The sequence below is a fragment of the Melozone crissalis genome, unplaced genomic scaffold (genome assembly GCF_028551555.1).
Source record: "Melozone crissalis strain CALT ecotype California unplaced genomic scaffold, PUWL_Pcris_2 ptg000034l_1, whole genome shotgun sequence".
Taxonomy (NCBI): Eukaryota; Metazoa; Chordata; class Aves; order Passeriformes; family Passerellidae; genus Melozone; species Melozone crissalis.
In genome coordinates this window covers 19,361,563-19,386,554 of record NW_026535812.1, presented here as the reverse complement: position 1 = coordinate 19,386,554, position 24,992 = coordinate 19,361,563, and the positions used below count along the sequence as shown (strand labels likewise).

The following is a 24,992-nucleotide window of genomic DNA, read 5'->3' as shown; positions in this document are numbered from 1 at the left end:
CCCTCACAAATGGCAAATGACGTAAAGAGAGTGGGAAAAAAAGCCACTGAGAGAAGAAAGCACTATATGCATTATAGATAGTTCTGGGAATCCATGCTCACATATGCATTAAATGGCTTCAGAGGAGCACAGGGACCTTCCATTTTGCAGAGCTGCCTGCTGAGGTGAACAAGAAACTTTCTAATTTTTTTCTTAATCAAAACATTGGGAGCATCTCTAAGTATTTAATTGAAGCAAATTGGGGGTTGATTATTTTAATAATTCAGACACTGAATTTAATCGCTTTTATTTTTTCAATTCTGTTTAAATTTCCCATTAAAATAGCTCACAGTCATATTCAGACAAGGGTGGATGTATTTTTCATTATTCCTTTTCACCTTATTTGCTGCTACATAAAGTTACCCATTATTATATTTATTCCCTTTATGTCTCATACCCTCATTTTTCCCTAACAATTCATTTGTACAAATTGTACAAGAGTTCCCATGTTTATGTCATTAAAACATTAGCCATTGTATTCATTGATTATTGTGCCTAAAGAAGATGTAGCTCTAGCCAAAAACCAGGGGACAAAATAAAAAGCATTTTGCTATTTTTGCACTGAATAGTTGAATTTGGTCATACTGTGAGCTGTCTGTCACACAGCAAGATGAATTTGGGTGTGGTTACTTCTTCCACAATTAGATTTTAAAAGCACAAGTAAGATAAAAAGGAAATCTGCTTTGAGATTGTTTAGCACCTGCATCACTCTACAATTCAGTAAAACTGAAGGAATTCTGGGTACAAAACCCAAGAAAAGCATCTTCCACCCCTGCATGAATGTGTTACCAATTACAATCCAGGATCAGGCATCCTTCCCCTCACTCTCCTTTAGACCTCAGATTTCTGAATTCCTAAATCTGCAAAAAAAACAACTTTCCAAGAGCATACTGGAGAGCATTAGCACTCAGATAATTTCATAAGCTAAAGGAAAGGGCACAATTCTCTGAAATAAGAACTAAGAAGTAAGTGAGGTGAGGTGGCTGCTCTAACCACTTAGCTATTATGTAAAAGTTGGATGGAAATGGCTCTACCATGACAACTGAGTTTCCTGTTGAACTGATGAAAACACATTAGATGTATTTGAACTCTGACCTCCAAACCTGAAGTACCCAGCCGCTTCCACAAGGATATTTCTGTTCCTGGCTGCCTAAACTCAATTAGTTACAGTTTTATGGAGTAAAAGTTAGCACTCACTGCAATTCACATTGTTATTATTTTCCAAAGCTACTACTCCATTGCAATCAGGAGGGAGGTGTTACACTTGTATCATGACAGTTTTCCAAAAAGCCTGAATGAGCCCTTGGAAGTGACTGAGTTTTATGACCAAAGAAGTAATGAACAGAAAGGATATTCCATAATGCTCCATTAGGTGTACTTTATTTATTTGCTGAAGACAACTCATTTTTAATTATTTAAACTCTGGCAACATCATACTAGCAAATGTTCTGCTGGGTTTTAATTGACAAATATCTCGGTCTGAGCAAAGAGAAATCTCAGTGGGTCATTACCTCTGATATTACATCTTTCTCCTGCCAGGAGGACAAGGATTACTTTGTGTTTAGAAACCACAGAAAGCAAAGTTTAGCCATTTGTGCAGGGCCAATGAAAGCTCTATGTTCCCATAAATCTTTACCCTGATGGTCCAAATCTAAGCCTCTCATCTTTTTACAATTACTCTTTGCAGAAATTGAGATACAACTACAAACTTTCCAACAAACTTCTACTCATTACCAAAACTAAACAAAACTCCTACCATTGGTGTTCCCAAAGTTGCTTTTGTAAGAACAAATGTGGTCTGCCATGGACATATATAGCATGAAATGTTAGTAGATGTGAGACCAAAAATATTGAAATATTCAAAAACTTTGTGTGTTTTTGCAACACAGATTGCACAGAGATTTCTGTGTTTTATGGTCTTAACAAAACCTTCATATATTCAGATCATATCCAGGCCTGTCAACTTGTCTTTGTCTGAGCATGTGAGATTGACTCATGTGAATGTTCTGGGCAGCACAACAGGGACAAATCCAGCCAATGAGTGGGGACATGGGGAAGAAAAAAGAGTTTTTAATGGAGTCTTAGGAAGAGGCACAAATGAAAAAAGGGTTGCTAGTCCTTAAAGGACCCTTTCTATACACTGGTATAATTTGCCAACACATTAGCAAATTAAATTAAAAATTCATCAGTATGTTAAAAAAGACTGGAGACAGGAATCACTCTGTAAGTAAATTATTACTGATTTTAAGTGATTCATCACAGAAAAGGATCAGCTCACTCAAATGAGGGGGAATTAAAAGTTTTCAGCATTTTTCTGGCTCAACTGTTTAAATGATTGTGAAATGCATCCTCTAGCAGAATCCATTCACTTAACTATGCCTGTAGTGACCTGGTGTAAAGGACAATCACACCTTCTCCATGCTTTCCAAATTCTGTCTTTTCTCTTAGGTGTGTCTACTCCAGTATGGTTTTTAGCTGGAAAAAAAATAGCTGAGGCTTAGCAGGCTCGATGTCCTTTATGCCCCAGAGTTACAGAAAAAATCCCAAATCTATCAGAACATATTATCTCCCCAGAAGACCTTACACTGTCATGTCATGTAAACATCAAAGGGGAGAACGATGATATTTGTTTCCCAGGCTATAGATATGATTCTGAACAATACCCTGTTGAGTAAGGACAATATATTCTATTTCCTTCTCTGTCCTTCCAGAAGAAGGACACACGTGTGCCTTGCCAGATGATGCCAAACCCATTATTAGTGTCCTTGCACTTCTCCATTAGCAATATTGCAGCAAGACCAGCTGATGTCAAGGGTGTTCATGCTGAAAGATAACAACATTCCTTAGGAGGAGAAATTACAGCCTTTTAGCATTCTCTGGCTTTCCCACAATGCAGCTTTATCTGGGAACATTATTACAGTGAAATTCAGTGAGATAAATGAAGGAATAGCAAGTACTAACTTTCAGAAATGCAAACATCTGAACAGGAACACACTGCTGTAAGGCATTATCCTTCACTACCCTATTTTAATCAAATCCATGGACACAGTCTGCATTTTAACACTGATCCATCCAAGTGCAGGATGAGTCCATATTTTTCCCAGTTCCTGCATTTGTCATCCAGCACCTTAGTGACCCAGACCCACCTCTGCTGACCCCATAAACCCTGTGCTAAAAACCCACTCCAGTGGGTGACAATCACTGTGAGGGGGAATGCTGGGGCAGGAAAACTGGAGCAGTTCTGACCAGAGGGGACAACAGCAAGTCCCATCATCCCAACACAGCACAGGGGCAAGGTCACCTGTGCAGGTGACACCCGCAGAGTCTTTGGTTCAGATTATTTCATAACCTAAAGGGCACAATTCAGTGCTGGTTCAGATTGGCCAACCCAGCCAACCAAACCACAGTCCTGGGAGGTGCTGCAGCCTCAGGATCCTCACAGCTTGCCTGCAACTCACAGTGAGCAGCAGATCTGAGGTGCCCAGCACTGGCTCTCCCTGTGCTGGCACTGGTGAGCCTAAGAGCACTTGTACACACGTAGAGAAACTGTGTCTGCAGCTTTGATTAAGGCACATCTAAACAAACCATTGAAAATAAGCAGCTTCTGGGAAATACAGCTTAAAAGGCCTGGCTTCCTCCAGTTTTGTTCCATGTTTAGATTCTTTTGTGTGTCTCAAAAAAGCAAAAATTTGTGATCAAAGCTTTTACTAGGATAAAGATACTCATGCAGTCTGTGTTCTACATGGATGATCTGTTGCCAGCTAATATAATGCAGCTTATTCAGCAACCTTATCATCTGTGGAAGCAATCAAAAAGGTAGCAGGAGCCCAGTTTCCTAAAACACTGGTTTAAAAATACCTGAGACTTGCTTACATCAATTCTCCCTACTGTAAGCATCCCACAGTGCTAGACTGTTTTCCATCTCTATTTTTCTTGATTGGTCAAAGAAATCAAGCAATTAATAAATACAAAATACCAAGATTTTCATGGATTGGTGCTTTTATATGCTGTTTATGGCCTGTGAGAAAGAACATCCCTGACCACCCTCCTAGCCAGGATTCTCTATGCCACACCTAATTCTCATATAAAGGAGTAAATAATGAAGAGTACCCACCCATGTAAGCTGACATATCAGCACTCAAGGAAAATCCATCATCAGCAGATCTGATCAGGTTCTCCACTGTACCACATCTTTTTCTGATAACACTTGGAAGCACTCATTCCTCTCCATTTCACTTGCAAGGAAGATGTCTTGAGCCTGATGCACACAGTTTTGCTGTACTGAAATAAAAGACATTGTGTCAGTGTGGTGAGAGAGAAGAATCAGTCTCCAAGATAACCACATAAGCAGAAGACAAAGGGATTACAAATGTGCATGTGATATAAAAGTCAGGATTCTTACATTAGGCATAAAATATGCCATGAACTTATCTGTTAAAGCAATTTCAAATCATCAAACAATAAACATCAACAAATGCAAAGATCTTATATATACCATCCGAATACTTTTTAAAATGGAGCATAATAATGCAGATGTGTGTTGAGGCTGTAATTCAGCAGCTGACACTTTTGAACAGCTGTAGCATGACTGCCCTACGATAGATCTTTTGTGAATAAATATTCAGATTAGCACTGCAATCTGAAGCTTCCCTCTATAAACTGGTAATTCTTAATAGAAACAAACCCTTTTCTCATCAGACTTCTTGCTGCAATGCAACTGCATTGCACTACATGCTCATTTTGGATGACAGAGTACCTACTTGTCACAGTAATGACATGAATGAATTCAAGAAAGAAGGGACATGCCCATCCAGCAAATACACTGCTGTTTAATAATTTAGTTTACAACAATATGAATATCTATTTGATGATACAATAATACATAAATCTAAACCCCCAAGCCAATACTTTGGTTTTTGAAGCCCAGCAGAAATAATGCTGCTGTCACTTGTATTCCAAACCCTGCAGCACTTTGTGGATTGCCAATGTCCCTGCAATCCAGGGACAGGCTTTGCCTGTGCCCTCTCCTGGCTGCAGAGCACACATCACAAATGTGGCTCATCAACACCTCCCCTGCACGACAAACATTTCCTGATGCCAAGTGCAAACAGCTTTTTAAAGTAAACCAGACCAAGATTCCAGACTGAATGGTGGCACAAAACATGTCACCGGGTCTGTAGGGTCAGTGCTGAGCACACCCCTACATCTCTGCTCCCCACACTGCCCCATTTCACCCACAGGGTCTCCAGACAGCACCACAATTTGAAAATGCTCCTGAGGCAAGGGAAGGCAAGGCAGCAGCTCCTGGAAAGCAGGGACAGGGATATGCACCTTGCCATGCTGCATCTGGCCAGGGAGCAGATCAGTGCTCCATGCCACCTGCTCTGCTCCCACACCCACATTGCCGCTGCCACAGTGGGGAGTGCAGGGGATCAATGCCCTCTTTAATGGCAGGGCTCAGGTGACACAAAGATCTTCTGTTTGTCAGGCTGAGCTGGTTCCCAGCTGTAAGGAGCTTTGTTTCTGCAGATGAGAGGTACTGAGCCAGGTCAGGGTGGGCCCAGCTGCCAAGAAAATAAGCCCTGCAAGAATCCAAAGCGACTGCAGAGCAAGCAGTAAGCCTGAAACAGAGAGTTCTGACAGGGCTGAGCCAAGTGAGACATATGTGCACAAGAGACTCATTTGAGAAGGGCAATACAGGCACACTTCAGTTCTGGCCAGGGCCAGCTCAGCCCAGAGGACCAATTACCTTAGAACCAGTTCCAGGCAAGCATTGCTGTACATTGCTGATCAAATCTGGCTCTGTGACTCCTTACTCTGCCTGATCTAAACAATGAAAGGGTCTGGAGGCCTCTAATGTGGTGTCCCAGGAACCTCTTACAGTACAGAACTATAAAGTAGTTCTGTTATTACATGGTTTTCCCCCTGTTCTGCAGCATGTCCTAGTCACCATCACTCCAGGCAGTCAGAGGGAAGCTCAGCATGCTCTCTGCTGAAACTGAGTCAGGCCATCCATAGGTGAGAGAAAGTTGACTGTGCATTAATGGCAAGCACCATCACCTCTTCCTTCAGTCATGTTCTACAATAAGAGTGAGTCATGGCTCTTTTGCAGAACCATTGAAACACACCAGCTCCAAAAGCAGATTCTGGAACATACAGCCTCAGGACTGCCTTGCTGGAGTCACAGAGAGATTCCAGACACATCTCCTTTCCTCAGAATTTTCAATTGCTAAGAATCAAACAGCCTCTACAGTGGTCATCCAGGTTTAAGGTGCGTCTATCTTTAATCCATTTTATATGAAACAGAATTCAGTGCTTGGACTTCAGTCTGAGAGAAGAACCTAAAAGTCATTGTGCCAGTGTTGAGGCTCCTTAAGTGAGGCTCAGCACTTAATTTCTGTTCTTGCTCATTTTCTGCAGGAGAATGATATTCAGCCTCCCTGAGGAAGGGGAGTATTTAAATTGACAAAGCACCCAAGTACTTCAGCAAAGAAAGTGGAAAGCTAAGAGGTCATACAAAGCTATTGAGTGAATAAGTATTAATTATTATTTTGCTTTTTCATCTACAGAGGCTTTCCTAGTTCACATAAACATTTAAGACCTCATCTGAAAATAGGAAAAATAAAACCTTTAACATGCATTGTGCAATGAAGAAACAAGGAGGGACCCAGACATGATGAATAAGCCATTGTCCCAGGCAGTCTGCTGGCACTGCAGCCTAGAGACTGGCTGGCAGTTGTGTGGCACAGCTCAAAAGCAACAGGCCATCAGCCACCCCATGGGGAAGTGCTGCTTGTTGAGAAACAAAAAATCACTCTGTTCAGTTTTGGCTTGACATGTACATTACTTTCTACATTGCTTTATGTCACCAAAAAGGTGAATGAACTTGCTTGAAACAATGAAGCCTTAAAAATCTCAAAGCAATAATTAGGAAACTTTTCTTTCTCCAGATTATCACTGATGGAATTAATTTTTGACTATAAGTTAGCACCATAATTTGATGCCTTGGTTCATGCCTCATTTTTAAATTATTCTCTTTATTCCCATGGAAAATTTATGCCAGTGTCTGGCTCTAGGATTACAATATAATGTCAGATACAGTAAATCAGTATGTGATGTTCTCATGGTTTGTGTCACACCTGCATCCACAACTCCTGCCAAGATATTATGGCTATTTGTACCAATATGGGGACCTAGATAAAATACAGTTATTGTTCCTATCTACCTTGATTTTATAATCCTTGCTTCTGATGAAACTAAGCAAAAATTGTTAAAAGACCCCCAAATATTTGGGTTCATTATGGAAACTGGTAGCAAAATTACAGATTTCACCTGCTCTTATGCAAACGTAGGATGCTGTGCAGGAGTTCACTGAAACAATCTGAAATTTGTAACTCTGTAAGTCAGGTTAGACTCTGCTGAAAACAAATGCCTCAAATCCATTTCTCTTGTGCATGGAACAGTGTTGGGTTATCCACCTGCTGCAAAGCAAAGTCACTGCAGAGCCTTGTCAAACCACAGTGATGATGCTCTGCTCACTTTCCACTGATGGAAACACCTAGAACAGTACAAGGAAGACAAAAGTAGGACCTAGAGAGTTTTCAGTCTATATTTCCTTCCCCTTATGCTCCAGACTTCTTGTGATTTGCAAGGCTTTGTTTCTTATAGCTATCAAACCCTGAGGCTTCCAGATACCAGCATGTTCTTGTGTAGAAGAAATATTGAAGGAAACTAAAGCAGCAGAGTGCTGTGTTGGTTCCTCTCTTGCAGATCAGCCACAAGCAGCTGCTGTGCAGAGAGCAGTGTCTGGCTTAAAGTGTCACTTATCACATGAATACAAGGAATCATCACTGCAAAATAAAGCACAAGAAGGAGCTAAATGAAGAACCTCTGGCATGGTAATTCCAAATTTTCTGAACTGCTTTTCCCATCTGCAATTCATTCCTCCTCCTCAAAGAACTATGCCTTGAGTATTAGTGCCACATACTGGAAATCATGATAACATACTCACTTGAAAATATTTCATAACACAAAATGAAGGTGCACTGGCTTTAGGATGTATATAGTTAATGAAACAGCAGGATTTATCTTTATAATGCTAGCAGCTCTATGTTGTAGCTGTATTGTGCTGTAAATTGTAAAAGAATTTCTTAATTGCATTATAAAATTATGTTTGCTCCTTAAAGAAACAGCGACTCAAACTGTGTGTCAAACTAAGTTCCTTGCCCTTGAGAGTTGGTAAATCAAATAATCTCCTTGTACTATCATAATTGTGCTTAAAAAACCCAACTCAAGTGTTTGTCCCTTGGAACTGTTTGATTTTACCACTTTTCCTATGTTTTGACACCCTCCCCCTTAAAAGGGGATTGCTGTTCACCAGCCCAACGTTAACTGAAGCATCTTAGGAGCTGCAGTACAAACACACACATCTAGGCTGCTTTTCCTCTTCACCAGCATAAATTTTACTGAGATTTGTAGAGATTTGTTAAATTCTCAACAGCTTTAACAAGCTAATTCATTCAGCTTCCAGAACAAAACTACTGAGTACACCAAATATCAGTTTTATCTCTCTTCTTACCTCCCTGCCAAAATTCAGTGTACTTAGGGAGGTATAACTGAAACTTAAGTCATGGGTTAGGAAAAAACCTTAAAGTTTTGTAGGAAGTTCTGAACTCCCCATCCAACAGAGCAAGCTCACACCATTAATTTTTCTTTTATGATGAAAATACAAGAAGCACTTCTTTTTATCATTTATAGTCTAATAATTAGGTGCTATTAAGATTTCTTACTATGCTATCCAAAACTTTATAGCCAAATCTAAATGTAATAAGTAAAATATTGTATTAAGCAGGCTAAATCTAATTACTTGAAGATCCTTGCTACAGTAGTACAAAAATAAGCTACATATCTTAGGTAAACTTTAAAAGAACACACAGCTTCCCATCCCCTCCAAAAACACCTACCTCACATAAAAATTCAAAAAGTTGCACACCAGGAACACTTGCTCTTTAAGCCAATTCCCTTGTTCTCCAGTGAAAATTTTAGTTAACTGCTGGTTAGGCCTGAGGTCTTTCTTTTGTTTTCTTTAATTCCTGCAGCTTTACAGTTACCCATCCCTGGCTGTCCTGGCTGAACACCAGGTTTGGCTGAGTGCTCTGACACCAAACAAGGCGATGTGAAATCCTCACTACAAGTTCAGCTGGAAAACTGGCAACTGAACTGCCCAGCTCGGACACACCAGCCCTGGGGACCAAGGGCTCTGCCCCAAGCAAGAAAGGAACCACACGAGGCAGGGTTATCAAGACAGGCTTCAAAAGCTTTTTATTCTCAGTGGAAGAGCTCAACAGAGCAGGGAGAGCAGCAGGGGAATTGCAGAATCAGTTAGGTTGGAAAAGATCTCTGAGATTGAGTCCAACCTGTGCCTGGCACAGTTTGGTATTATATTCTCTGGTCCTGTCACTGGTTGCTCATGAGAAGAAGCTGATCCCACCTGGTTATAGGCTCCTGTCAGGTGGATATTGGGGAGGGCCCATGTCCAGTTCTGGGCTCAATACAAGAGGACAGGGAGCTCCTGGAGCTCCTTAGCAGAGGATGAAGATGGGACTGGAGTGTTTCATGAGGAGAAGCTGAGGGAGCAGAGCCTCTTCAGCCTCGGGAGGAGGTGACTCAACAATGTCAGCAAAGGATGGATCAGGCCCTTCTCAAGTGGTGCTGAGCAACAGAACAAGAGACACCGGGCAGAAACTGATATACAGGAAGTTCCACCCGAATATGAGAGAGAATTTTCCTGTGCAATGATCGCTCACTAGAACGGATTGCCCACGGAAGATGTGGAGTCGCCCCTACTGGAGATACCCCAGGACCCTCTGCACAATCCTGTGCCACGTGCTCTGGGACGACCCTGCTGGCGCTGGGAAGTGCGACCAGAGGATCCACTGTGGTTCCTTCCCGCCTGAACCATTCTGTGATTCCTCTCACGGTCCCCAGCTCACCTGCCCCGCTCCTCTCACCCCCCCGCCTCCTCTGCGCTCTCCCCGTCCCCTCCCGCCGCCGCTCCCCTCACACCGCCCCCCCGCCCTGCACTCCCTCGCCTGCCCGCCCTCCGCGTCCGGCTTCAGGATTGGCTGTCCGCGGCAAGGCCTCGCCTCCCGCCGGCCGCGATTGGCCGCTTCTGCCCGCGCGGCGCTGCCATTGGTGGGCGGGCGACGGCGCTGGCTGTCGGGCCGCGCCGCGGGCGGGGAGCGTGGCCGGGGCGCTTTTGTTGCTGGGTCGGCGGCGAGAGGAGCGGGCGGGGAGCGCGGGGCCCGTGGACACCGGGGCAGGCGGGGAGCGGGGCCGGGCGGCGCGGCGCGGGCACGGCGGACGGCGGGGCCGGGCCGGGCCCAGCGGCAGCCATGAGCGGCGGCGTGTACGGGGGAGGTGAGTCCGGCGCCGCCCTCCCCTCCCCCGCCCCGCGAGGCGGCGCGTGCGGCCCCGGCGGGCGCTTCCCGCCTCCCTCAGCCCGGCCCGGCGCTGCCGCGGCCCCTCCGTGTCCCACGCGTGAGGAGGAGGAGGAGGCGGCGGCGGGCCTTGCTTGTGTTGTTTATGTTGCTTATGTCCTTGGCGGCCCCGAGGTGCCTCCGCCGGGGATCGCTCGCACCGCGGCCTTGGGCAGGATCCGCCGTGCCAAGGTCCGGAGAAGGTCCCCGCACTTTGGGAGCCGGGTGTGGTTCCCCTTGTGCACATCCCCTGTGACATCCGATCCTTTCCCACAGGTTTCCTTTAGGATGTGCAGGGATCGGGCCCGTAGGGATGGGCGCTCTGACCCCTTCCCTCACACGGTTGATGTTTTCAGTCCCACCTTCCTCATCCTCATCACCCCCAGGGGCTCTGCGCTCGCCTGGCTTCGTGTGGCTGTTAAATTAGAACTTCTTGAAAGTTTTATCTCGCGATCCATTTAGCTGCTACTACGTTTTCCAAACTCTTCTACTAAAGTTCTCTTCCTTACGCCAAACGGAGGGATTGCAATGCCCCAGTTAAAGCCTGTCTGCAGTTTTCCTACTGCACTCTGGTAGCAGGAGTTCTGAATAGAGAAGTTTGTCCTTGCTCTGTAATAGATCCCTTGATTTGCTTGTCTTGCTTTCCCATTAAAGCAGGCAGTGGGCAGGAAAAGGTTAGAGTTGCAGAAGAGTGTAATAACCATTCTTTATTAACAATCTTTTCAGATGAAGTTGGGGCTCTGGTTTTTGACATTGGCTCATACACAGTGAGAGCAGGCTATGCAGGCGAGGACTGCCCAAAGGTGAGAGAATCTGCCTCGATGGAAATTCAACATGAATTTATGCCTTTAAAAGTCTTCTGTGTGAGTTACAACCCTTCTGAATACACTGGGGTTTGTTCTGACTGTATTGTATAAAGAAACTTGTGAATTTATGAGAAAAACAACTTGCAGAACATTACTAATCCTTATGTGCTGCTCGCCTCTTGCCTTGCAGGTGGATTTTCCAACAGCCATTGGTGTGGTGCTGGAAAGAGACAATGGCAGCACTCTGATGGAGATAGATGGTGACAAGGGCAAACAAGGGGGCCCAACTTACTACATAGACACTAATGCCCTGAGAGTTCCAAGGGAGAATATGGAAGCCATTTCACCTCTAAAAAATGGAATGAGTATGGTGCTCTTGTCTTTTTCTACCTGATTTTAAAAAAATAGCATTGCCAGGCCACAGCAAGTTATGGTGGTGTTGACAGATGTTATGTACAGCAACAGAGGCTGTAAGAACAGAACTCCTGCTTTATAAATTGCATGGAGATGTGGTTGGTTTTCACTGTTAGTGGGTTTCAGCATAATTGTTGATGTCATGGTGATTGTGGAGGAAGAGAATTCTCCAGATCTGTTAGAGGAGGTGTGTGTCTGCTGAGGACAGCTTTTGATTGAAGAGCTCTATGCAAAAAACTAAATTGGAAAGCATTTATGTTTTTATGAAATGAAACAAAATTTAGAAGTAACTAACCTGTTTGTCTCAATGTTGTTATAGTTGAAGACTGGGATAGTTTCCAGGCAATTTTGGATCACACTTACAAGATGCATATTAAATCTGAAGCAAGTTTGCATCCTGTCCTTATGTCTGAAGCACCAGTGAGTAAAACCAGCTGTGCATTTTGAAAAGTCTTTTTGATAACTCTGTAAACATTAGTCCTGGATAAGTCTGGCAATGGCTTGTAGGTGACAAGTGCAAAAATTGGCTACAGAAGTGACAATTTTAAAATACTTGGACAGCTTCTGGAAAATGTCTACAAAACCCTCAATTTGAAATAGTTTGTATGAGTTGTATTAGAAAGTATTTACAATATGCTATTGTTTTTCACTTACTGAAAAGAAGCCAAAAGTTAAAAAAAGAAATTTTACTGCCTAGAATAAAAAGAAAAAAGATGTTTGGATGTCTTAATATATTAAGTTACACTTAATAAAAAGTCATAAAAAAAATCTTGCTTCATTTAGCTTTACAAGTAACATTAAGTGAGTGACACAGAATAAGATTTGTAATGGAGAAGTTTAAATTTTTCTGTCTTTGTTTCTGTAAGTTGTCCTGTAAGGCAGCTGAAGTGGATGAATACAAATTTCTGGGAAAGTCTGGACAAGGTTTCTGTCATTTTAAAATGCTCAGCATTTGAAGGCAGATCTTGAAGTCAGAGTAGAAAAGGTAGACATGCCGCACACAAGTGATGCCTTTCTTGAAGAAAACCTTATGAAAAGGATTTTGTTGAATTTCATTGTTCCCTTGTGTTGAATCACAGCTTGTGGAGTGTGGATGAGTTTGCAGTGGCTGTTTGATGGCTCAGTGGGTGTCTGAATAGAGACATTCCCATTGAAATTCTCCTTAAAAACCTCATCTTACTTTCTTGTATTGGCTTGGAAAAAAACTTCACATTTTCAGCAATGTGCTGAATATTTCAGTTATATACTGGCTTAATCACAACTACAGTAGAACTGTAGAAAGGTACTTTGGGAACTGGAAAGTCTGGATTTATTTTTCTTCCCACTGGGCAAGTTCCTTCATGTATCTTCCCCCTTGTTAAAGGCAGGGTGCTTGCTTTAGAGAGTTCTCTGGGAGTCTGACACTGAAAGAGCTGCAGAAATGTAGAAATGTAATGTGACATGAAAGGTGTGTAGCACTTTTGTGTGACAGATAAACATTGATGTGTTGTAGTATAAATGGAATGAAAAATGTTCTGAAGAAGTAAATTACTATAAATCCATTTATGTAGAATTTTGGTATGATTGGAAACTGTGGCTGCAGTTTTTCTAATAGCTTCTTTATTGTGTTAGCAATCTATTAGTGTGCAAACACAGCTTCCTTTTGGTCACTTCCTTGTGGTTTGGGCTTATTATTTTTTAGTGGAATACCAGGGCAAAGCGTGAGAAACTGACGGAACTGATGTTTGAACACTACAACATCCCGGCCTTTTTCTTGTGTAAAACTGCTGTTCTGACAGCGTATCCTTTCAAATGTTTCACTGCTTGGTTTCATTTTCCTCCCCCCAGGAAATTATGGTAAACTTTTTCCAGGCAATTCCAAGTATAACAGCATGCCTAGCTTTCTTAAAATTGACTTTTTCCATAAAGATCCAGGGAGGAAGTAAACAAATGCATTTTATGTACTTTAAAGGCATTAGATCTCGTTTTTGAAGTTCTCCCAGTCTGACTCTGTCCTTGGGGTCATAGTCTTATTTTATTATATTTTTTTTTTATTGTATATTGTGATAAGAATATTACAGACCTGAAATGGTGATGTGCACATTACTAAATACAGTAATTAAAGCTTGATGTTTTCATAGCCTTTAGAAGAACATTTGTAATTATTTTAACTAATAATATGTTTCCAGCTTCGAGTCTAAATGAGTTGGATGTACTTAGAGCTTGCTGCATAGGAGTGGCACAAAGTCTCACCCTTGAGCCTCCAAAGCCTGAGTTAGTTCACAGATAGAAGTTAAATGCTGCTCTCTCTGAGATTGTGCACTTCACAGAAAGATGGTACACACTGGAAAATGACAAATCCCCTTATAGAGGCAAGGAATAACACGTTGGGGTCCTCATTCCTAGTTATAATTTAATTGTATGGTAGCACTTTTTTTCTAAAGTGAAAATTACAATGTTTTCCTTAATCACTTTGACTAGTTTTGCTAATGGGAGATCTACAGGTCTCATCTTGGATAGTGGAGCAACACACACCACTGCTATTCCAGTGCATGATGGATATGTACTTCAGCAAGGTATGAACTTTCATGGATTACAGCACTGCAGTATCAAGTGATTAGAGGGATTTCTGCTTGCACAGTTTTGTTCCTGCTTTTACATCTCTGTGCCCCCTTAAAAAGGAAAAAAACCCTAATAGTGTTCCCTGACCAATAATTGGGAGAGCCTGTTCATGATTTGGATACTTTCCAGGTTAGCTGTTTTTGTTTTTATTTTGGATCCCCTCTTTGCCTTCCAGGTATTGTAAAATCTCCACTTGCAGGAGACTTTATCACTATGCAGTGCCGGGAGTTGTTTCAGGAAATGAACGTAGAGATAATTCCTCCATATATGATTGCTTCAAAGGTGGGAAAATAACTTTATTTAATAGGTGATGTCTTGGGGAGAGGCTTAAATGTTTACCTGATGACTTTGTACCCTACAATCTCAGGAGGCAGTCCGTGAGGGGTCACCAGCAAATTGGAAGAGAAAAGAGAAGTTGCCCCAGGTCACCAGGTCTTGGCACAACTACATGTGTAATGTAAGTAGGTCATTCCTCCTGCTCCCACCTCTCTTAATGTTCCATAAATAAGTTTTGTTCACAAGTATATCAGCGTTTTCTCTTGAAGAATGAGAAAAATCTTTGAAAAGTTACTACCAATTCTACAAATTTTATAAAACTGAATATTTAAATTCATATTAATTCATGTTATTTTTAACTCCATAGTGTGTCATTCAGGACTTCCAGGCTTCTGTCCTCCAAGTATCAGACTCAACCTATGATGAACAGTATGTTACTTTCTTCTTTCTTGTAAAATCTGTTACCAGTTGTGTGTGTGGTGCTCAGCCTGTTCACTGCTGTTGGCTGGTTTTGTTATGGTAGAAGGTTTTATCTAAAAATGAATTATTTATGCAAGTAGGAATACTGCATATACCCAGGTGATAGTTTTTTGTTGAATATTCCAAGATGAGATCATAATAAATATTATTGGAAGTGTAAGTCTTATGAATCACAGTATTCCCATTGGAACTGTAGTTTATAACACTGCTTAGATAACTTGACATCCTGCTTAGAGAGCACTTTAATGTGTTGCTTTCTGTCTGATGCTCCAGGGTAGCAGCACAGATGCCAACAGTTCATTATGAGTTCCCCAATGGCTACAACTGTGACTTTGGTGCTGAGCGTCTGAAAATTCCTGAGGGATTGTTTGACCCTTCCAATGTAAAGGTAAAACCACTGTGATTGCTGAGATTGGAAGGCTCTGCATGACTGGGCTATCACATGGCTTTCTCTGGTATAACATTTTTAATCCTGTGATTTGGGTGTATTTGCACTGTAGGGGGGTAGAGTTTACCTGGAAGAATGAAATGTTCAAACTGGGTGGTGATGAGCTGACTGGAAAAACAGGGATATTTTTATTCCTTCCCTAACAAAATGCTTAGCTCCCTCTCCAGTAACACTTGTAAAATTCAGCTCATTCAGGGCTTTTCTGTGCCTTGCTCTCTTGAAGCAGTGATGTGCAGATTCCTAATTTTCCCTGCAGGGTTTATCTGGTAACACGATGCTGGGTGTGAGCCACGTTGTCACAACAAGCGTTGGAATGTGTGATATAGATATCAGGCCGGTAAGTGCCACTCAGCCAGGCTGTATTTTAAGGCATAGATATTTCTGTGCATGTTTTTGGGACTAGAACAGCAAAGTGAAGAGATTTCTTAGGATAATGATAAATATGTTAGAATAATTCTGTAAGTATTATGTATTTCTATATAGGGATATGCACCATTAGTGTTTTGTCTTACAAAATGCTAAATCAGGACCTTTTACTTACTGTTTCTACCCATATATAAAAATCTGATGCACAGATTTTGTGGCTGGCACTGCATAATTTGGATTGGACTGGCTTCAGATAAGCATTTATATTTGTAACTTGGAGTGTTATCTTCAGATTTTTAGGCAACGTTATGTTTAGAACATACATGGAATTTATAAAGAGGAGAAGTTCTAAAGGAAAACATTATTTTTAAAATTAATGTGCTGCCTTTCTCGGGTCTCAATTTGATACAGATTGCATGAGAGTTCTTTCAACGATTTTTTTCTGTTAACCAGTGTGTGAGGAGGGCTTAGTGGGCTGTGCCATGGTGTGTGTTCACCAACTGCAGCAGTAGTGAGATAGAAAACTGCTGCAGGGCTGTGGGGTTTTCTTTTGAGGTTGCATTCAGCTGTAAAAAGCTCAACAATTTGCATACAGAGGAGATCTGCAGGTTGAGATCAGAAATTGTTCAGTGAAATCATGTAGAACATATGGCTTCTGCTTTCCTTTTGTAGTTTAACATTAAGCTGCCTTGCAATATTTTTAAGTGATTAAATAATAAATTGAATTGGAAGAGGTAATACTGTTGGCATCAAGTGATGTATTGTTGTTGTTGGCTATACATACTCGTGCCACCCTTCTCTATTGTGAGGAAGAGCTGTTTTCAGAATGATTTCCAAGGTAAAGCTCCAGGTTTGTTTTTTTTTTTTCTCTTTTTAGGGTCTGTATGGCAGTGTGATTGTAGCAGGAGGAAACACTCTAATACAGAGTTTCACAGACAGATTGAACAGGGAGCTGTCCCAGAAAACCCCACCGGTAAAACAACACTTTCCATTATTGCATTGAGTACTTAACATTTTACTTTTCTGCCACATAAGTACACAAGGATATTGTGGCTTTGATACTCTTAGCTGAATAGATTTCTGCAGGGTTTAGAAACCTCCCTCTCTAAAGAAAAGAAAGAATTCTTGAGGAGTTTCATACAGAATAAACTCCAATATTCCTTGAGTATTTTACTGCTCCACTCTTGCTCTCAGATTGTGATCCTAAGTTCTCTAATTGTCCCCAAGCCAGTATTTCTCTCGATGGTCTCTCTTTTGAAGTGTTGCTGACAAACTTGAGGCACATTGAGTCATTCTACCTGAGGTCACTTTGTCATGGCAATTGTTTTTCCTTAATTCTGCAGACAACCTAAATCACCAGGTTTTGTCTATGAGTAACATATTTTTTTAATCATTTGATGTTGAAGAAAGTATTGATACCTTTCATCTGAGAGTAGATACGGATTATGGTATTTCTTGAATTTTAGTATTCAAGCAGAAATGTTCTGCTTGGGACAACTCTGAAATGATGAATGTTAGCAGAAACTGAGAAATGAATTAATTGCTTATAATAGCTGAGGAGGAGCCCATTTGAAATTCAAAGATTTTATTGCTCTAAGGCATTTGGAAAGCAAAAGGAGTGAATGGATCCAAATAAGACTAGATGACTTAAGTCTAGCAATATAAGTCATTTTAGTCCCAGTGCATGTTGGAGATGACACTGTACACTGTGATATTATTGCTCTCCACCTGCCCATTCCTTGCCTTAACCATTTGCTGTTGGATCACAAGGTAAAAACCGTATTTCCTGTTCCACTGTGGCTGTTTTGAATTGTAAATGCAGGGCAGATGAGCAGTATTGCAGATGTACTAAAATGGACCTTTTCAGCTGATATTGGTATAGACAGCAGGTTCCTTGTGGTGTTTGTCCCTGAAGGTCACCAGCTTCCATTTGTGTGACATTTGCTCCCTTTCTGTGCAGAGCATGCGCCTGAAGTTGATAGCCAACAACACCACTGTGGAGAGGAGGTTCAGCTCGTGGATTGGGGGCTCCATTCTGGCTTCTTTGGTTAGTAAAGCTGTGTTACTGCATTGCTGTGCTGAACAGCACTGCCACCAGACATCTGTGCATTGCAGTCTGTGCTATGTAATCATAACCTTGGCTATCCTCATGGTAAGGGGAAGAGAATCTGCTTTAAAAAGAGGTGTGAGTGTTTCCAGTGACAACATATCCTGCCATGTTCTCCCATTTTTAGTGGCAAGGTAACACCTTGAAATATATGTACTTTCTCTAGACTGTATCTAGTAGACCATGAAAGTAGCCAACCTGTTTCTGGTTAATTCTACAAGTTACTGAGCACTGAAATGCTTTCTGGGGGTTAATTAATCATCATGGGAAAGGGAGACTGGAATCAGCATTTAGTGCTGCACTTCCTGTCTTGAGTTTAATCCTTTAGCAATAAAACTCAAGGAAAAGACAGTTAAGCAGTCAAGTCCTAATACTTAATTTAATGTAAGGACTTGCTTGTTCTCCCTCCTAGGAAAAGCTAATCATGTTTCAATTAACTATCATTGTGTTCTGACATTTTTTCATTGTGTGTTGCTTTTGTTTCTTTTTATTTTTCTAGGGTACTTTCCAGCAGATGTGGATTTCCAAACAAGAATATGAAGAAGGAGGGAAACAGTGTGTAGAAAGAAAATGTCCTTAGACCTCTTTACTGTGAAAACTGCTGCCTGCTCGGTGCTCCTTCTGTTTTATAGCTTTAGCATACTCAGGAATGGGATGGACTCCTTTTTGTAGGAAGTTTATATTGGGTTTTTTGCATAATTCAAGTTCCATTTTAACAAAGTTAGAAATTTTCAGAGACCTAATTGGTACTATAATAGAAAAAGGATGTTTATGTCCCTTGTAAAGCAATAATTCCTGTAACAAGCATTTTATAATTTTGTATAAATGTCTATTTTCTCTAGTATCTTTTCCTGGGAACAGCTTTACAGGTTAGCTAATAGATAGAGGCATAACCTTGCAAATGCCTGTGCTTATTTATTAATTATTTCTTGTCTAATTTCTTGTCTATTTTCACATACTAGTCTTCCTTGCTGGTACTTTGGCCTTAAATTGCTCTTATTTTCTCTTAAAAAATAAAATTTGGTCTTTTATATTTGAGCAAGTTTGTGAGTACTTGCAGAGAAAGTTACTCTGCTGTTTTAAAAGTTGAAAGTTTGTATTCAGCAATCTATTTTAGTGTAAACTTTTACTGTATCACAGAAGTGTTACATTCCATGGAGTGAATGTTATATTAAGCACTGGTTTGTTAATTTTTTTTATTACGGAGCATTTTCATTTCAGTAAGCAATGCTTTCCACCTGATGTCTAAGAATGTATTTAATGCCTTTGTGGTGTAGGTGAGAAGCAAAGCCTGTTCAGGACAGGGAGATTGAGACAAAGAATTGCCTCTCCAGGACTGGGAGCAGAGTCAGAAGCTTTCAGTGCATGGCTGACCCTCTGCAGGGAGCCCCTGGTGTGGCTCCCCCTGTGCCTCCCAGCAGGGTCTGTAAGTGCCTGTGTTTGCAGGGGGAAGGTGCACTCAGGGTCACAGGAATGGGGATGACTTTCTTTCAGCAGGAATTGGCTGTCAAGACACAGCTCAATGTTGCTTTTAAGCTTAATTTACAATGGTGTGGTGATCTGTTTTGGGACATAATGAAGTTTTGCTCCTTATCTCAAAAGCGGTGGAAAACCAAATAGCATTTAACTGATCTAAAAAAAAACCAAAACAGTACTGCTACATTTTTGTATCCTAAAAGATCTTGTGGGTAAATAATTATGAGGCCTCTATTTGAAAAGTTTCACATTACCTCCAAATAATAAAGTAATTTATCAAACCAATCTGCTTTTGTCTTATGAGAATCTTGAGTTGCTCTTTAGACAAAGTTGCTTGATCAGGTTTTCAAAGCTATTGACAAACCACATTTCTCTTGCAAAAAACTGCAAAGTCACCAGCTGTTGTCATTTGGGAGTAAAGACTCAGTCCAGTTTCCATTCAGGTGGAACATGGAACATAACTGAACTGCTGCCTCAGTGCACTGCAGTGGGTGCTGTTTTTAAGCTTTCCTCCTGTGGCATGCTTGGATTTCATTATGCCAAATCACCTTTTATCTTCTGTTTCTCTTAAAAGAATTGCAGTGCAGTAGTAATAGCTGCTAATATTCCAGCAGCACAGGGAGAGCAAAACACTGCTGGAGGTTTTCTCACACTAAAGATTCTGAGTTTAAACAGCGAGAATTTTGTGTGATGCAGAGAAGGAGAAGGTCCAAATGCTGGAGATGGATACAGGAAATAGTACTGGTTCCCTTGCAGTGTGTTACCAGATTATACTGCTGAGCACATTTGCTTCCTGAAAGACTGCCATTTGTGACTTTAATCTAGATTTCCAGATGACAACATGTGGAGTTAAAAGCCTTCCTGAAGTGAAAGGTGAAGGTGTTTCATCAACTGAGAGCAACAGCAGTACCTGCTTCAATTTCATAGAAGACATTGCAGCCTTCTTTCAAACATTTTGCACTGTGCAAAAAAGCACTGACCAAGTGTTTGAATTGTCAGAAATCAAGGTAGGACAACTGTATTAGAAGTTCCCATGCTGAGTATTTCATACTTTCTAAGAAGCCAGACTTAAAGCAGTGGAAAAAATTCCTCATAGCAGACCAAAGAGCCCAGTTACCAGTGCCTTTATGCAGAGAGCAAATACACCTTGCATAGCTTACCTGTAACTCAGGGAAAATATTCAGGAAAATGGCTCATATGTGAGCTTCAGATGCTCTCATGTTTCTGTCTGGTTTTAATGCACATTTGTTAAACTAAACCAGGTAAATGTTACCCCTACACTTGTTACTGTCAGCTGACACTCCATGGCTGCTCTTCACTGTTCTAATGTATCTCTCACTCTTGTAACAGCTGGCTAACACAACATATGTTCCTGAAAACGAGAGAGATCAGATGATTTGAGTTAGGTACCAAAGCTGCTTTTTAATTCCAGATCACAAGTTTAATTAAAGTCAAATGTTATATTAAAAAAAAAAAAAAAAAGATGGAGACTCTCTGGAATGCTCAGTGGAGTTGTTTGTGGTTCCAGAACATGATTCATGTTCCACAGACACTTGACCAGTTGCTTGCAGTGCTCTTCCAGCCTGCTACTGGCTCTGGGATTTCACAGCAACGTCAGGGAACTTCCTTTCCAGGACCTTCCTCCTCGTCCTCTCCAGGCTTTGCTGCCTTGCCCTTTTCCGTAAGGCTTTTTCAAGTCTGAGTCTGAAACAGAGAAGTTGGTGTGGTTCATTTCCAGCCAGCCTGAGACCACTTTAATGAGCTCCCCCCAATCAGATAGAGGCTCTCAGTGATTAACAACTTCAGTATTCATTTGCTTCTGCTAAGTAAAAAAGCCTGCAGAGTAATATCTTTACTCTGGTTCTGAATTCTACAGAAGTTCAGCCTCTGGGAGGATTTTTGATATTCTGCACTTGAAATTACTTTTACAGTGCCACTGCATAACCACGTACCTTAGTAACTACAGTGGGAACAGAAAAAAAGAAACAGAGCAAACTGTATTTTAAAAAGCCTAATTTTCAGTCTAGTAGCTGAAAACCAAAAGATTACAGATATTTTTTCCTTTTAAAGTGGAATAAGAACACAAACAGATCAGATGATAACTTTCAATGTCAAAATAATCTTTTTACCTGATGAAGTGATTCACATGAGGTAAGTAAAAGAATCTCTTCTTTTTGTGTTTTTTGTTCAAGTGCCACGGTATTGGCCATTCCTTGTAACTGTACCTGTTGGAGACAGATCAAAAATGATTACAGAATGTACATTTGGTCTTAATTCTAGGATTTTACCAGTATCTCTTGGTTTCAAGTACAGTGATAAAGTGGTCTGGGAGATGGAAGAATCTGTATATGGGTTTATTTCCAGCTCCTGATGGCTTGGTTTGTAACTATCTGCTATGTTCTATACAGTCTATGCATCCTTCCTTGATTAGATAAGGATTTTCTGGGACAGAGACACATCCCAAGAAAAACTCAGACATTAAAAAAGAAGATTTTCCATACCAGAAGGTGCGTCCTAGGAAATCGTGTCTCCACTCGCCAGGGACTGGCTTTTCATGGCCCGTCTGTAAAAGCCTCAAAGCAATTTCTCTTTCTCTGACAACCAAATCTATATTTTTCATAGATGTTTCTACCTGGAAATGGTAAAAAGTTTCAGGATGCACCAACAAAAAACAATGCTGAAAATTTAAAAGATCTCAAAGACAAAATTTAAAGAGAAAACAAAGGTAAGACATGTTGGAGTTTGAACATGAGTTCTCTTTCAGCAGGGCCTGTGTACTAGAACAGTAAGGAATTCAAAAATCTTATTTGACAGCAGGTCAGATATGAAATAACTGACAGTCTGACACTTGATTAAAGACCAGCTGGGTAATGCATAAACCAGATCCAATGCTGATGCAGAAGTGTAGGAAGCTCTGAGGCAGGGGTCAGAAGGAAGCAGGAGAAGCAAACAGAAGGTTTGCTTATGGTTTGTAGTGGCCATTGGTTATTTTAGTTTTCAATGGAGTCTGGTCACAGCCCCAGCAATGCCCACTGGACAATGAGAAAACTGCCTTGACCAAATTATGACTTGAGCAGTTAATGCACACACTAAAATCAGGGGAATAATTTTTTTAAAAAAGGTCTTTAATAATTTAACAAACACTTGATCTTTCAGCAATTTTACTTAAGAGTTACAGTTTTTATGTACTATGAGAAAGGTACCTTTTCTAAGCGCTCTGGGCTTGGCATGGGCTTGCGCTGTCGTTTGGATTCCTGCTCTAGAGTTAAGAGCATGTTCCTTTCTTTCAGCAGGACATACCTGGGGCAGAAAGCACAGAAATTCAATAATCACTTTGGGATAGCTAAGCAGTTATTCACTTACTATGTGTAATCCCAAATCCTGCTGCCTTCATATAATGAAACAAAAGAGGAGAATGAGTGAGACAGTTTTACTTAGTCTGGAATAAAGAGGTCTTAGGAGGGAAGAGTTTAACACTAAGTTGTCTTCCATTACCTGGACAAAGCCAGATTCTTCTCACATGTACACAGGAAAAGACAAAGCAAGGAAGAAGCTGTTCACAGTAATTATTAAGTTCAGCCTGAACTTAATCCAGCTTCAGAAACTTCCAAAATCAGAATAAATGCAGGCCTGAGCACCCTGATGGAATGAAGAGCCCACCCACCAGAAGGCACTGAAAACCAAGTGGGTCCCACTCAAACAACCCCAGAGGGTTTGTACTAAAGCTGAGCCCTCTGAACTAGACACAGCTGTCCCACAGCCACCTCCAGGGCAGCTTCTGTGCTCTGAGCAGGGCCAGGACCAGGGCTGCTCCAAGCCCAAAGCTGGCTGGAGCCCGCAGAGCTCTGTGCCAGACTAAAGCTACTGCATCATGAGTTCACCAGCCACATTTACTGATGTGCAGAGCTGCTCTGAAAGAAGAGAAGCTTCTTCACTAAAACTTACTTACCAAAGTTTGTGCAAGTCTTCACTACTCTTGCCCCTTAGCTGCTTTATATTCCATGAATCCCCTGTAAAAGATAAAAATCCACCATTAATTTAATGAAACCAAGTTCTCTTATTCTGGAAAATAAAAAATGCATCTATCAGGCTCAGCTGACACAACAGTATAAAGACCACTTTTAAAATACTACTGCTTGGACAGCCATCCTTGAGGATGTTCGGCTTTGCATTTAAAATACAATTCAAAAAGGCAATTATAGTTTTTATTTGTGCTTGTAAAAGGCTGGAAACACAAAAAGCTGTCGGATGAATCTTGACACTGAACTCATTTTCTTCCATAATACTTATATTTCATCAAAGCACATCTCTTCTGTGATGCACTCTGACTTCAGAGCAAGGCAGAGGATTTACAGCAAAACATTTTGCTGCACATGTGCCATTTCCTTTCATAAACACTGAATACACACAGCAAAAATTAACAGGCATCAAGATGCACAAGTGGATGTATGTACATATACATAGATAAATAAGTGTAGCTATGAATGCTCACTATAATGCAAAAAAAAACATCAGGTCAGATTTCAGCTCAAAGATCACTACCAGAAAAGCTAAATATAACTCACCAGACTTCACACTTTTTTCCCCCCAGTTTCCTGGATCATCAAAAAACTCCTCCAGCCCTCTCCGAGACACAGTTGTGTGCAGGAACTTCACCTGATGGAGGGTCTCCATTTTTGGTAGGTTCTTGTGGTACAGATTGAGTGCCATCCTGCATAAAAGTTAGAAAGAAAACTATGTATGATAGGAGAAATAATATTCTGCTAAATGAGAATGTTTCAATTACAAAAGCACAGGTCCTACAGACAGATCACAGAATGTGGGGAAAAAGCAGAGTTTTGGTTAGTCACAAAGATGTCATATTGGTGTTTTCTCCTCCCCCTCATCTAATTTTCAATTTTCTATACTTAGAGATAATAAGCAATTAAAAATTAAGGAATAAATCTGAGCTATGCTGTACAAGAGTACATCATAGACACACAGAACTTTTAGCATTGGAAAGAACCTCCGGAGATCATGCAGTGCAACACCTCTGCCGAAGCAGGGTCACCTGGAGAAGGTGACACAGGGACGTCCAGGTGGGTTTGGGTGGCTCCAGAGGGGGAGAATCCACGCCCTAATCCCCCGTGGCCTTCACGGCACCCGGGACAGCACAAACCCACCAGCACCATGCCCGCAGGTTCCACAGGCCCAGGGAGCCGCTTGGTGCTGCCCTGACACGCGGCCATACACCGCAATGCAGCGCTCAGGCTGGGGAGCCGGGACACACGGACACCGGGACACACGGACACCCGCCTCCCGCCACAGGCTCTCCTTCCTCCCGGGAACCGCGCCCGCCCCTCCGAGTCCGAGTCCGCCCGGCGCGGTGCCTACCCGGGGAGTCCCGGCCGAGCCCGGGGCAGGCGGAGCGCGGCCGTGAGGCTCCGGCCCAGCGCGGCCATGGCCGCGGCCGCCGCCATCGCCCCGCGTCCTCCCACCGCGCCGGGGGCACGGGGCGGGAG

The 24,992-nt window shown here is 41.7% G+C and overlaps 2 protein-coding genes across 2 annotated transcripts; one reads left to right on the top strand and one right to left on the bottom strand.

The window, feature by feature from the left end:
* The first annotated feature begins 10,412 nt into the window (after positions 1–10,412).
* Positions 10,413–20,101, top strand: ACTL6A (actin like 6A). The gene is made up of 14 exons (XM_054282969.1): positions 10,413–10,458; positions 11,244–11,320; positions 11,514–11,688; positions 12,057–12,157; positions 13,419–13,516; positions 14,198–14,292; positions 14,514–14,620; positions 14,706–14,795; positions 14,982–15,043; positions 15,368–15,482; positions 15,799–15,879; positions 16,786–16,881; positions 17,869–17,955; positions 18,515–20,101. Exons 1-14 carry the CDS (start codon positions 10,434–10,436, stop codon positions 18,593–18,595), a joined length of 1,290 nt encoding a protein of 429 aa, XP_054138944.1. The 5' UTR covers positions 10,413–10,433; the 3' UTR covers positions 18,596–20,101.
* An 801-nt stretch (positions 20,102–20,902) lies between these two features.
* On the bottom strand, positions 20,903–24,950 carry MRPL47 (mitochondrial ribosomal protein L47). Its single transcript, XM_054282970.1, has 7 exons — positions 24,865–24,950; positions 24,057–24,202; positions 23,441–23,501; positions 22,695–22,791; positions 21,993–22,123; positions 21,621–21,716; positions 20,903–21,195 (listed from the first exon to the last, which is right to left on the bottom strand). Exons 1-7 carry the CDS (start codon positions 24,948–24,950, stop codon positions 21,078–21,080), a joined length of 735 nt encoding a protein of 244 aa, XP_054138945.1. The 3' UTR covers positions 20,903–21,077.
* Between the last annotated feature and the right edge of the window lie 42 nt (positions 24,951–24,992).